Raw genomic sequence first — 14054 nt, forward strand, 5'->3', positions numbered from 1 at the left:
TTTGAGTTTCTTTTTAAGTCTTCTGTTCCACTTTGATTTATGTTATTCTGTGTTTTCTTAGTTTCTTTTGCATTTTGTGTTATATTTGAGCAGTCTTGTATTTTTTGAGTTGCCCTATTGTGCCGGTCTCCTTTCCCTTAGCTCCTTCAGGTTACTTCTGTCTACACCTGCTCCCTATCAGGTAATTAGTCCTCCCATTGTTTCTGTCTCACTTATTTAAGTAAACCTCCTGTTTAGTTACTCTTTGCTGGATCTTCATTGTTGCTTGGCTCCCAATGTGTTTTCCACAGACATCTCCTTGTTTTTGGTACTTTGTTCCTGGATTTTGTTTGTTGCCTTTTCCCATTAAATAAGCAAAATTAATCTCTGCTTTGTCCTCCCTGCATTTAGGTCCTCAATCAACCTTCACCCTTCGTTGACATAAAAAGACATAACACTTTATTTTCCAATAAATTCTTTATTAATGAAATCCATTTTTATAAAGTGTTAGGGTCTCTGGGGTTTTCCTTTTTTTCTGGTGTGAGTGAGCTTTCTGGTACAGAGAGGATCTTTGCTGGGGGCTGGGCCAACCCGCTTTGCTGTACAACCTAAGAGCATTTAAAGAGGTAACAGATCATCTATCTTTGTCGGATTGTTACCCCTGATTGTATTCCAGCCAAAGACCTAAACCAGGAATGACATTCTTGTTCAAATTTGGCCTCTTGTGAATCTCTTCTAATGTGGACTCTGTTATTGTTCAAGAGAACCAGTGAACCTCAGTTCGTCTCATATCTTCATGGAAAAGATCTTATCTGCATGCATCAGATCTCAGTCTTCATCACCTGCCTGACCACTCTCTAGTACGACGTGTCCTGCAAGTACCTACACTCTCTGATCTCACACATATTCTCCAGGACCTCTGAGGTTCAGTTTGCAAAGCCTGCTAAATCCAACCCCTACAGATCCATGCTACCTTCCCTTCATCTCTCAAGCAAATCAATCATCAGTTGTCATCAACCATCTTCTTCCTGATCAGCCTGCTTTCTCCCCTCAGACCAATCAGAAAGTTCAACTGACTTCCTGCAGTTTTCTGCTTCCAGATTCTGGTTGCTTTTGTTAAAAAAACATTAAAATGAACTGGTTCTCCATGTGATTCTGCATGTGGGTCAAAAAACTACAAACCAACATGACACTAAGCATAGCAGACAACTTCACAGAATTCTGATCCTTTTAAAAAAAATGTATTACAAGTCCAACTGTATGCTGGTACAAAGGTATAAAAACACTCTTTATCAACTAAGTATGTTTAGTTTTTTTCATACTGAGGAGAGAAGGCGAGCAGCAACCTTGAATAAAGTAAAGTATCACAAACAGAAAGACCTTGATTACAACAGAAAGTTGCTGATAAAACTGGTAAAAACAGAACCTTGTTCATCTATATTAATATCTGAAATGGAAAGCATTTCTTGTCAAGGACAAACATTGAATATACTGTCACTGGCAGAAGGGGAAGACAAAATGTCTACTACGCAGATTTAATCAAACTGATAACTTGGCTATTCACAAGGCAGAACAATGCTTCTTAAACACAATGCTTTTACAAAAAAAATCTATAAAAAAAATTTAAGGGAAATAAAAAATCTTGGAAGAACACAGAATATTAACTTATTGCAATTTTTTTTTTTTTTTTTTTTGCAGAGTGCAATTCCTTAAAGAAAGCACATCCCAGCTGACAAGTTTTCCAGTCTTAGATCTTTGCATGTTGTCAGACTGCTTGTGGGAGATTTAAAAACACCTTCAAAGTGTCATTTGTTCTGTAGTGGGACTTTACGTAATGAATCCCTGTGTTTATTTATCTTGTTTTATCCCAAAACAGCTTGTTTTTGTCTTTCTATATTCATCTATTCTTTAATAGAATAGGCAAATAGAATTACTCAGCGCAATATAATAATGTAGCTTTCATGGGGAAATGTTGGGGAGTTTCCACAAATCATGCATGTCTCTATTGCATTATTTATGCATGAAAATTCAACACCAAAAATTTAGAAATTTTAGAAATCCTCAAATCAGGAAATTAAGGTTGTTTTATCTTTAGCATCTACACATCACAGAGTTCAATTAAGCTTTTCCCTGTCACTTTTTAATTTCATACCATAACATGGAATCCATTAGCTACCTGATAAACAGATCTCTTTGCATATCTTTCTTATGTAGTGTGCAGAGCTCAGTTCCAGGACACTGATTGACTCATAAAAAAACGATTCTGCTTGTCTGGTCCTTTGAATCCATCTGAGGACTTTGTGCAATCGATTGTGCCAACTGAGAGTGAAAATACTGCAACTAATTCTGTAGTAAGTGCCTTATATTTCTGTGCAAGGAAGCCCTGTGATAATGAATGAGTGATGAATGCTACAATCGTGTGGATTTGACTACAAGGTCAGTGCATTGAAAAGGATTTAACCTTGGTAAAATGTCAGTTGTATAAAAAATCTGAATGTAAAAGAAAGCATTCCAAAAAATGGAGGTGTTTTTCTCTCATTCTTTAATGTAATTTGTACCTGACCATGGTAGCATTTTGTGTGGTGAGTGCTTAAAAAGGACTACAAAAGTGGAGGACAAAAAAACTATATCCGAAAGTCTGAAAGATTACTTCTGATGTTCTTTTCTTTGTGAACCTTCCAGCTAAAAGCTCACTAGAAATTACCTTTTTAGCTATTTTCATGCAGTCAACGGAAGAGACAGGAACAAACAGCCACACAGTAACAGTGACGAGAGATCCTACTACTTTATATAAACACAATACATTCAGAAGTCCCTATAGACTGCAGGTTTATGGCTGGAATGGTTGTTCAAAGTCAGTGGTTAGATAAACAAGAAAGTATCTATGAAAGCTGTCCTACACTGAAAATATTTGATTGAAAAATTGGTAGAAAAGACACTCATCAACCAAAGAAAACCTTTAAAAAACATGCATAGTGTAGAAAAATATTGCAAAAAATGCCTATCAGAGGTTTTTCCATGTCTATCACTTTAAATGCAACTGCAATACGAATCATCTAATGGCCCACAAGTGATTGACATGCACAGATCTGTGATAAAACGTGCAGCAGGCAGGGTTATCGGGATTAAAACCAATATGGATGCTACAAAAGGTTAAGAGCGTTTATTCCTTTTTAGGTTTTTCTGATGTGAGCTGGCCGTTTGCCAATGTAGTCAATGTTGTCCATATATACATCCCTCTTTCCTCCTCTCAAAACTTTTCACACATCAGTAAGATAAATGTGAACCTTTAGAGTGAAATTGCATAAAAAACAATAAATAGGTTTAAATATGAAAGTTTCTAATAGTCTGATGAAAAATAAAATCTGATTACTACAGTTCAACGGTACAGTTTAATAGGCCCTAAAAAAATAGACGTGGATCACATGACCAAGATGGTTGGATATGGGTCACTTTTTGTGGAAGTTTGAGGATACCCTATAAAGGGCCCCAAGAGATAATACTATTATTAAATGTATTCATAAGAAAGTAAGTCACATGATGTAAAATGCAGCCTCTCTGTATGTCAGTTAGCATGAAGTCCCACTAACTCTCCTCTGGCTCCTCATGTTTTGACTTCAGTTACAGCCATTTTCAATTCACCTACATAAGATGTTGAGACGAGAAAAAGCTGCAAGAAACAAAATGTACTCCAATTTGTGTTTAAAATGCATAGCTTCTCTAGATGTGGACCCCCCCCCCCCCCATGAACATCTGCTGTGAAGATTGTATCTATGTTCTGTCCTTACCTCATACTCCACATACTCCTCCTCCTCTACCTCGTAGGAAACAGTTTGAATTTTGACATGTTCGCCGTCCTCCAGCAGCTTGGTCTGAGGATCCTCCGCACCTGGTGTGTCCCCCCCTAATGTGTTGGACACCTCCTTTGCCTTTTTCTCAGTAAAGGTAGTCTCGCAGCACTCACTTTTGTATTCCTTAGCCTTGATGCTTCCACTGTCCTCCTTGTACAAGATGAAGTTAGGCCTGTAGAAGGCCTCAACTGCAAGATGCAGTGAGGTGGCATCCAGAAATTGCTGCGATTTCACCTTCCCATTGGTGCTATAACTTCCTCCACTGACTACATTTCCATTATTTACCTTTCCTCCGCCTCCTCCACCGCCCTCACCTCCACCCCCTCCTCCTCCAGCAAAGTAGTTAATAATGTTTTCTTGGTATTGGTTGTTGGGGAACTCTCCTCCGTAACCATTGACCATGTGCTTACTGTTTTTGTCCAGTAATGGGTTCTGCAGTTCGCTTAGGTTCTCCATTGGAATTGGGCAATTGAGTCGAACCTTCTCAGCACCAGGACAGAGACAGAGTTGTTGTGGGAGGAACAGACCCCTTAGTGTTGGGTGTTTATTCCAATAGTTGTTAATGGCATTAAGCACTCTAAGATCTGTGGAGGAAACACACAGATACAGAGATGAGAGATTTTACGTTCAACAGAATTTTATTTGACGTCTACTGACAGGTAACATTTACACCAACACATGCTCATATGAGATCAAAGTTAAGAGCTGGTGCTCTCCCAGCAGCAACAACTTTTATAGCCTTCTGCTTGTCGAAAACTGCTTGCTGCAGATGAATCCATTAGGCCTAATTTGCATCCTGGCTCAAGTCACATTAGAGAACATCCACACACGGAAAGGAGCAGTAAAAGCAGTAATACAGCGAGTTGCAAATCTTCTTTCCCTGTAAAAATGTCCACTCTTTGTTACATTAAAACCACAAATGTTAGAGTATTCCTGATTTGATAGCTGTACCCAATGCGACAAATAAAAATAAAAGGGAAACCATACGTACATGGTTGCGTATGGATTTAGCCTACAACAGTTGGGTGCTTTCATGTCTTCTTTTCATGTCATGGATTCCTCCTCCAGATTTTAACGTTTAGAGAAATTTCCTTTACTAATGATTTTAGGTTAATAATAGTGCCATGCATTTTACATTTTTGAGTGATGGATTAAACTGTGCTCAGTGAGATGTTGACATTTTGTGATATTATTTTATAACCCAACTCTGCAGACTGTCCACTACTTTATGCCTGACCTGTCTACATGAAGTTGTTTTTCTAATAAAGCCCTCTAAAACTCAATGGAGCCCTTCAGCCCTAAAAATTGAAAAAAGATTTTCTGATGCCGTTTTCTGCAGGGACATGTATTAGAGTTTGGTGTGTGCATGCAATTATTGCTGTCAAATTTTCTTCAGAATCACCATCTGATGCATTAGATATCACCTACACCTTTATTGCTTGCAGTTATATAATTTCCATTTTTATTATTCTGTATCTAATAATAATTGAACTTTATTGATCTCATATTGGAGAAATGTATTCCTGCATTTCCCGGGGAACAATGTGGGGTCTTTGCTCAAGAGTCTGTGGGAGTGTTGCTTGAATGCAGAACCTCGGGATTCCTAGTGCAATGCCCTAACCACTAGACTTCCACTCTCCCCAAAAGTATCTGGGACTTCTGCTTAAAAAATCATGGCATCTTTAAAAAAAATGTGAATTTATAAGTTTTTAATAAGTTTTAATAAGATAAAGATGGGTAGAGGTATTTCTTTCAATTTTTTCTCAATTATGTCAAATAATATTTGGCAATATTTGGTACTCAACTTCAAATAAAATACAGATTTAGACATACAGTTAAAAAAGTCAATATTGCAGCTGTCTACTTTAGATCTCTGTTGGTTGCGCAACCAACCCAACATTTAAAAAAAAAATCATGCATTAGTATAAGACCCATTAAAGCTGTTCCCATTCACCGCAGTTTTATAGCACTGGAAATTAATAAATTGACTTGATTAATACAGCAAAGCTCAACAGCCCTCTTTTATCTGTAGCACCACAGACCCAATCTAGAAAAGCATCCAGGCCACATTTCTGTGCTCTACCTGTTTCCATGCAGCATATAATAAAAAAATAATGGGTTTTCATTGTTTCAGCGCTCACCCCTTGACCCTCCTCTGATTATTCTGTGGTTAGCATGGGAATTCCAGACATGGTTTGAACCCCTGATTCCTGAACCCAGTCCTATATGTCTCTATTACTCCTGAATTGCCAAATAGTGCAAGGTAAAACATCCAGCAGAAGACAACAAGATTAAAGAAATTGGCCATGTGCTGCTGAGATAAATATATCCAATGGCTCAGTGGTTAACATAAGGTTCAGAGATCTTCTTTATCTTATACATAAATTATTATTTTCAAATATATTTTACTTCTAGTGAAAAAAAATAGAAAATTCATACCAACGTATTTTCTCTATTTTTCTTTCATCCTTGTATCAGCTCTGCATTTCATTATGTTTTCCAGATGGATTGCAAATTTGTTGTATAACTGTCTCCCATCTCTTTGACCTGATATTGAAAATGTGTGGGCTGTTTATGAACTTTAGTTTGATTTGTTTTTTAAAAGTCCTTTAATTATGCTGGCTCAAATTCCAAAAGGTATCTTTTTATAATTCAAGGGTTAGGATCAGTTCATCTGTTATCTGAAAGAAAGCCATCTCAAGGAAAAATAGAACAACAAAATCACAGCACACCTAAAGTCACATCCGAATCATAAGCCTAAATAGAAAATCTAAAGCTAGAAAGGAAACATACATACCTAATATATAATGCTGACACAAGGACACTGGGTAACAGGCTAATATTATTTATTGCCAAATTGTTTTTAAAGCATTACATGCTTTTGTAACAGCTTTTCAGAGCATATTACAAAGAAAAACATTTGTAATAGTGTAAAATAATAATAATATATGTTATATTGTAAAACATAAGATAAAAGCAGTTAAAAAGGGGTTTTCACCTGCATAGCAAACCAGCCAGCTAAAAGTTGTTACCACTGCTCTTAAATTACGCTGATACTCAAATTTTTCATGTACAGGTTCATATACTGGTTACACTGAAAATGATCAAGATTAGGCTGAAAATCAGGTCAAAGCAAGGAATTGTATTAAGTTGGATCCCCAGGTTTGGAAGCATTTCCAAATGGCTGGTCTTTATTTTTTTTACCAAAATACTTGCCATTATTGCTGCACTATTGCGCAGCGGCTAGGGGGTGGTGACCAACACAATTTTCCCCACCTAAAGCCTACAACATACTCCACAAAAATATGTTTTTGCTCCAGGGCTTTGGGCTGCTGTTTCTCAACACATTACTGGGCAGAACCTTTTTTTTCACTAGGTGTCCAAAAATAATTATGCTACAGATAATATATTACTATAGCTATAGATCCCCCCCATTTTCAGCCCCTGGAGTGATAATCAGCTGGCTGAGGCAGAAAGGATATATTAAAACATTGTAGTATATAGTACTATAAAAATAATCTCTTCTACCACCAATACCAAAAAGGCCTCCTTTGACGTTGAGTTAGAGTTGTTTTCTTTTGGGGGTGTGATGAAAGCTAGAGTGAATCTGGATTTCTATGAGTTTGGCACCTGAGCTTTTAGCAAAGTGTGAACACTAAAAGGCAAAAGGGAAGTATTTTCCTGTCTTTGCCACTTCGAGAAAAAGAACAATTCTCAGTTGTTGCAGAGTATGTAACTAAAGCTGCAGTTAACAGGCCAGAAAAGGAAAATAAGGATGAGAAGGATGATCAAGAGGTCTATATGTACATCCCAATTGTGGGGATGACACATATAGGTTGGATGGTGGCAGCAGTATGGTGGCAGCAACATTTTGTGGGTTATTTTTCTTTAGCAGGGACAGGGAAAGTGATCATAGCTCACGGTAAGACAGACAAATAAAAAGAAAGGAAAAAGAAGAAAAATAAAGCTCCCACTGGGATTTACTATCCAAAAGGACACTGATCCTAAATATATAAGTAGGGCTGCACTTTGGATTAAACTTTGCCTTTTTCTTGGAATTTCGATATTCCCAAATATACAAACAAGGAAGAAACTGAAGCAGGTAACTCCTGCAACTACTGTTGTTCTATCCTATGTAACTGCTGTAGTTATAGCAAAATGTAGTTTACAAGGCTTAAATGAAAATGCACACTGCTTTTTTTAGTTCTAAAATTTGTCTGCATCATTTTTACTTTAAATTACATACTGCATTTTTCATCAACAATACATTCCAATTGAAACATGCATGGCTTTAACCTCTCTGCCTTCTTTGTTTTAATTGCTTGTGAAACTACGCTTCTCTTCCCTTTGCTTCCCTATTTTCCCTCAAAGGTAGAATTTTTCTCTCTTTTTCAAAAACACATTAATAAATCAACAGCCCCAAACTCCCAGACATCCTAAAACTCTAGAAGCACTGGACAGCAAAACAACGTTTTCATTGTTCCTCATTTTCAGTCTTCCTGTGCGTCAGTGTGATGATAATATGCTTTTGATTAGACCATGCATGGCTTCAGGGCTTATATTCTCAAGCTGAACTTACATTTTTTAATAAATGTAATTATCAATACATTGTACAGCAAATGGGCAGGTGTTTACAATAATCTCTGCTCTTGATGCTACAGTCATTTAGATGCAGAGGTCTTCCTAACAGACTTAGGCATTGTTGTGGCGTGAGCATTTCTACAACATCATATATTATTGACACTGTTGGCCACTGCTGATGGATTTGTCTTTTTAGTATTCATCTTACATTCTTTTTATAGGATGTCGGTAAAATACTTTAGTTAAATGCTCCTCAAAGACTGTTCCAGTAGATGTAAATCACCTCTGTATTAGCATAGAGCAACTGCTCTGATTACCATAATCCCATGTTTGCAACTATGTAAATACATTTCTTCTAAAATTACCACACCATTTACATTTTATGAGAAAAAATGAAAAACAAACAATGAAATCTAAAGATCTTTAATTAATTTTTAGGGATCTGTATGCTTTGCAGATATGCCTTTTTGATTGTATTGGGCCCTTTTTTTTTGCATTGGGCAAGTGATTTTCATTTAATTTCAGAGGATATATGGCATCTAAATTCAGCAGTATTTGGTGATTAGTTGGCGAAATCAGGGGTTTGTTAGGATTTATTTATATTCATATTGGTAATCTTACCTTTAACATTGATAAAAGAAACCAATTAGTTTAAAAAGCCCAATTATCAATATAAAAAAAAAAAAATGTCTAATCTTTTCTGACCTAAACCATTAAATGAATTCCTTAAAGTGTGTCCCATCTTTACCTTGCCCAGTTCGTTCCCCTATGTAATTTATTATGTAAAGAAAAAGAAAAAAAAACACCCAAATGCTTCTAAATGTGTCTAAATCAACCTTTTTGCACATTTTGAAGAATTGCATTAGAAGATCTGGAGGGAAACAACATTTAAATAAAATGTTTCTACACTTGCTTGAGTGATTTGTTATTTTTTTTTTCTTTCTTTTTAAATTGTGCTAAAGAGAATATGGAAACCTATTTTTCAAATAAGTTCTGACGTAGCAAATACTCCTCACAACTGAAGGTCTATACAGTATGCAGCATTAGAATCACATTTCTTTCTCGACATCTCATGGTGGCATGAACCATCGTTAATACTAACTGACATTATAAAGTAAGTAAAAATTCCCCAATCGCAACTCATTCCTGAAAACCCTCAGTAAATCACAGATATGTGGTCTGTGTTAGCTTGCTAACTCCAGTTTAGTACATCCAAGCTTAACACAGTGTATGAGAATAATATACCTTGAATCGCCTTAATTTGCTCCAACAAATGGAAATATATCTAATTTGCATTTTCTTTATTTTATGACTTTTTAAAAAAGTTTGCCCAAAATTCGCATCACATTTTGATGGAATCATGGCTAAAGTTTTGGATTGTTCATATATATAACAGTTCCTCGAATGAGATGATGCAGAAAGTGCCAGTAATCAGCATTATCTCCAGCTGTAGGTTTGGAGATAAGAAAAGTTGTACCCTTCCCCCCAATGTGATACAGTAAAGAAGGCTTCAGTTACAAGAAAGGAAAATTTAAAAAAGGGTATGGTCTCAAAAACAAAAACAAAAGATCTCCTCTCAGATTATCATTATAAGTTTTAAAACCAGACTTGACAATCTATAGAAATCAAGTCTAGATTTACTGAGTTTTTACAAAATACAAAATTTATATTATTGACATTATTGTAACTAAAATGATGAATATGTTTTGTTTTTTCGGCAGTAATATGAATAATTCTTTAATTTATTGTTTAGATCAAATGAATTATCTAATGTTATATGAATATTCTTTATTAGTGCTCCAATTAAACCCCTTTGTTTTATTCAGGATTATCACATTATAAGAATAGCTTAACAGCCCATGTTCTGTGAAAAAAAAAAGATCCCGGATGAATGAGTATTTAAAACAAATAAATCTTAGTTACTCTGATATGATTTTTGGAACATTATATGGTTGTAATCTAAGTAAAAGCAAACATGTGTTCTCCTCTATAATTTGCTGTTTTAATATTGGTTGGACTTGTATTCCATGTCATTATATTAGGATTTAAGAGGAAATATTAAGGTTGTTGTCATACAACAAAATGTCTTACTGCTGTAATAGTTGTTTAGAGAGAGGCATTTTGTTTTCCTGCAAATGGGAGTTAAAGAGAGAATAAGACATTTTAGTGCCTACTGAGAAATGTAGGACACCTTAAAACCAGAGAGCATGAAATTCAAAAAGGTAAATCACTGAAATTTATATTGGCATCTATTTTATTTAGAAACACTGAGCACATGTGGCTGTGAGGAAATATACACGTGTGTGTGTGTGTGTTTGTGTGTATGGATGTTTTTTGGCAAATAGACTCAAAGAGATGAGGGGATAGAGACAGAGATCACAATTATATGTGATTCTCTGGTTGAGTGCATTCAGGCACATTGGCAGACAGCAGAGGCGGCGAGGAATAAAGAGCCGAGAGGTGCGGCTGAAAGCGAATGAAGCAGAGCAGCCGTTTTTGCAAGAAAAACAATTCGGAATGACTAAGATGGCCTGAGCGCACGCCTGCCTGCTGCACTGCAGCTGCGTGAGAGGTGCCTAGAGCTGTCCGCCGATGGGGTCCAAAGATTAGTGCACAGCCTGTAAGTATCTAGGTGTGAAAAGGGTAAGATTAAGAACATGGCATCAAGAACATCTGAGTGCTGCCAAGCAATTAGACTCTAGTCAGCATAGCCTGTTTCCCTTTTTCAGCCTGCTGCCAATCAAGCTCCAACCTTTGACCCCAGAGAAGCAGAAGGCGTGTATTATCAACAAGGCCTTGAGGCAAGCATCCGAGGGAGACAGCAGAATACCAATGCGCCTTATCTGTCTAACATGTTTACCAGTACATTTCATCCTCAGTTTCGCTACCACATGTGGAGATCTGCTTGCTACGCACCACGACAGCTCCTTCTCTGTGTAATTTAATTTTAGAGATGTTGAACGTCATTTAATGTGTTTAACATGGGCAATGGCACATAGTTAATGATGACTGGAAATTGTGATAATTTACAGGATTAAAATGTTAAAACATTACAGGGCAAATTCATCTGAGAATCCTGCACTTTGCCTCAGACCTGGAAAATCTAAAAATCTGATGATGGAAAATGATTTATTAGGGGATGTGCTTTACTTGTGTTGACACATGCTTTTATGAACTATTATTATCATACTAGACTGTAAAATATAATAGTTACCTGAGCCACAGTGGAGGTCGTGGCTATCTGCAGAGCTGATAATCCTCATACTCTTCGTGCATTTCCCAGAAATGTCAGGAACCTCTAGAGTCTTCAGGTCACTCTACTTTGCACTATGTATTTTGCACACCTGTGAGTTATCTCTGTCACATTGGTAGGGAGAATACAGTGTGAGGGTGACAGCAGCAGCTATAGACGCTTTTGCCAGACTGGTTTGTTGTCTATGATGCAGAATGTGGCTGAGTTGTCTTCATTGCCTATTGATCGTAGACTTCAGGAGGAGATGATAAGACACCAGCATTTAGACAGGGTCATTTGAGGTGTTGGATGGACAAATAGGTATAGATTGGGCATTTATCATCTTGTTGGCTCATGCATCTCAGATTCAGGTGACAGAATTCAGTGCAGGTATTCGCCGTGTGGCTCTGTATCCAGGGTGCCTTTCCACTGGGGAGTGTTACAAGTAGACCTGTTAGTGGAGCCCTGATCAAACTTTTGTTGTATATATTTGTATGTCCAGATAATGTAGATTTCGCATCTTTAACATACGCTTTGTAAGTAATGTAAATAATTAAGAATGATAATGGCAATTTACTGATTTTTAGAGCATCTGGTGTACGTAATGATCTCTAGTCCAGATTCATCAGCCTGGACTGAATCCTTCTGACAAATAAGTTCTTTACAACACAGTTTGACAAATATAAAACTTATGTTATTTGTTCAAACGAAAATAAAATAAAGGCCAATTAAACACTCACTGAAGTCATAGTAAATATTGTAAACAATTTAACCCTAAATTATATGAAACTGTAAGATGTTAAATATGAAATATTTTTGTTCAGTCAAATGTCTTTTGTGATCAGACATAAACCAGCCATCTTGTAAAAGATTAGAAAATAATGAAATACTCTAAATATTCCATCTTTTTATTACCATATTTCTAAAATATGGGATCTCTTACTTCTACAAAAATTATGAAAAATGTCTACCAACACCAACCAATAAATCCTTTTAGGTTTTCCAGTGGTACTAAAAATGTATCTTTGACATATGAGGCATATGAGACATATTAGGATGGAAGACCTCCTTGCCATTACCCTAATCTTGAGCTCCCTAAACAAATTATCTATCAGATTTAAGTTGGAAAATCCCCATTGGGAACCTTAAGATCCCGAAACAATGACACTAGTCACGTTTACATTTTTTCCTTCACCGCAACTTTCCATTAAAATGCCTGGATACAGCACTGCTGCTGTTTCAGGCAATTAAATGTGGTGGCTCACATCCTTGTAAAGAATCTAGGCAACAGTCTGATTAATGATCAAATATGACAAAGATAAGCCTTTAAATTAGAAACACTATATACTGGATCCATTTAAGCATTTAAACAGAATATAATGCCAAACATTAATAAAATGAAAAATACTTTTGGAAGAAGAAAACCCTACTTTCTCTCGCAAAAATAATTTATTTTCTTACATTTCTTTGTTCAGGTAAAATAAAATCGTATCACTGCCCAAACACGTGTCTATGCATTAATATTTAGATCATATTACACAGAAATGTTCAAGCAATAGAAAGTTGAAAAACAAAAGAATGGGGTATTAGTTGCAGCAGTCGCAGGTGCGAACTGTGTGAGTTCTTTATTAACACCCTCCTCCACCTCCTCCATCACAGGGGACCCAGTGCAATGCGACAGATATGGCCCCTTAATGAAATTAATTACTTAGAGATGAACATGAGAAGGCAAACTGTGCGTAAAAGCAGCGCGCGCTCCACACATAAAGCCTTATTATGAGCGCGCGTCTTCCAGCGTTTATCGGGAGAAAGATGGATGAATAAAATTCATACCTCTGAGCCCTGGCAGGTCCAGATGTCGTCTTAAGGATGGAAAGACTCGCTTGTTCTCGCCCGTACATTATGGCAGCGAGGCTGGCGTTGTCCTCCACAGAAAGAGACATGTCTCTGACTTTCTCATTTAAAGAAATAGCGCATCACTCCGGGCCAAACTGCTCTCTCCACTTCGGAGGGGAGAAAAGAAACGCCTCCCTACGAATATGAGCTTCTATCTCCACAATAAACCGAGCTCTTATGGAATATGTGTCCCTCCTGAAACTTAAAACAACCCTCCGCACAAAAAGAGAGAGAGGGAGTGAAGAATCGGAGACGCGAATGGCAATATGAGGAGTGGAAGTGCGCGCACGGCGAGTTGGAAACAAGACGCCCGCCCAGCCTGCCAGCATTTACTGGAACTGAATTTACTATTACTTATAGATCATCTACAAGCTGTCACGACCTATAGATCTGCTGATATTTTGTTACTCTGACTCTGTAAAATCAATCAGCCAACAGCTTTGGGAAAAGGAATGAAATGAGGAAGAAAAGTCCGAGCGAATCTAAGTTCATTAAAGTGACAGGTGATCAGAGTC

At 36.9% G+C, this 14054-nt stretch overlaps 1 protein-coding gene across 1 annotated transcript in view; it reads right to left on the reverse strand.

Annotated features, from left to right (window-relative positions):
- LOC107088463 (synapse differentiation-inducing gene protein 1-like) overlaps positions 1-13823 on the reverse strand; it is a 53127-nt gene extending 39304 nt beyond the window's left edge. Inside the window, exons 1-2 of the mRNA XM_015380645.1 lie at positions 13477-13823; positions 3768-4414 (exon numbers count right to left, since the gene is read on the reverse strand). Of these exons, the coding sequence (XP_015236131.1) occupies positions 3768-4286 (519 nt within the window). The 5' untranslated portion in view covers positions 4287-4414; positions 13477-13823. The remainder of the gene's footprint in view (positions 1-3767; positions 4415-13476) is intronic.
- Between the last annotated feature and the right edge of the window lie 231 nt (positions 13824-14054).

This window comes from Cyprinodon variegatus, unplaced genomic scaffold (genome assembly GCF_000732505.1).
Source record: "Cyprinodon variegatus isolate N-32 unplaced genomic scaffold, C_variegatus-1.0 Scaffold219, whole genome shotgun sequence".
Taxonomy (NCBI): domain Eukaryota; kingdom Metazoa; phylum Chordata; class Actinopteri; order Cyprinodontiformes; family Cyprinodontidae; genus Cyprinodon; species Cyprinodon variegatus.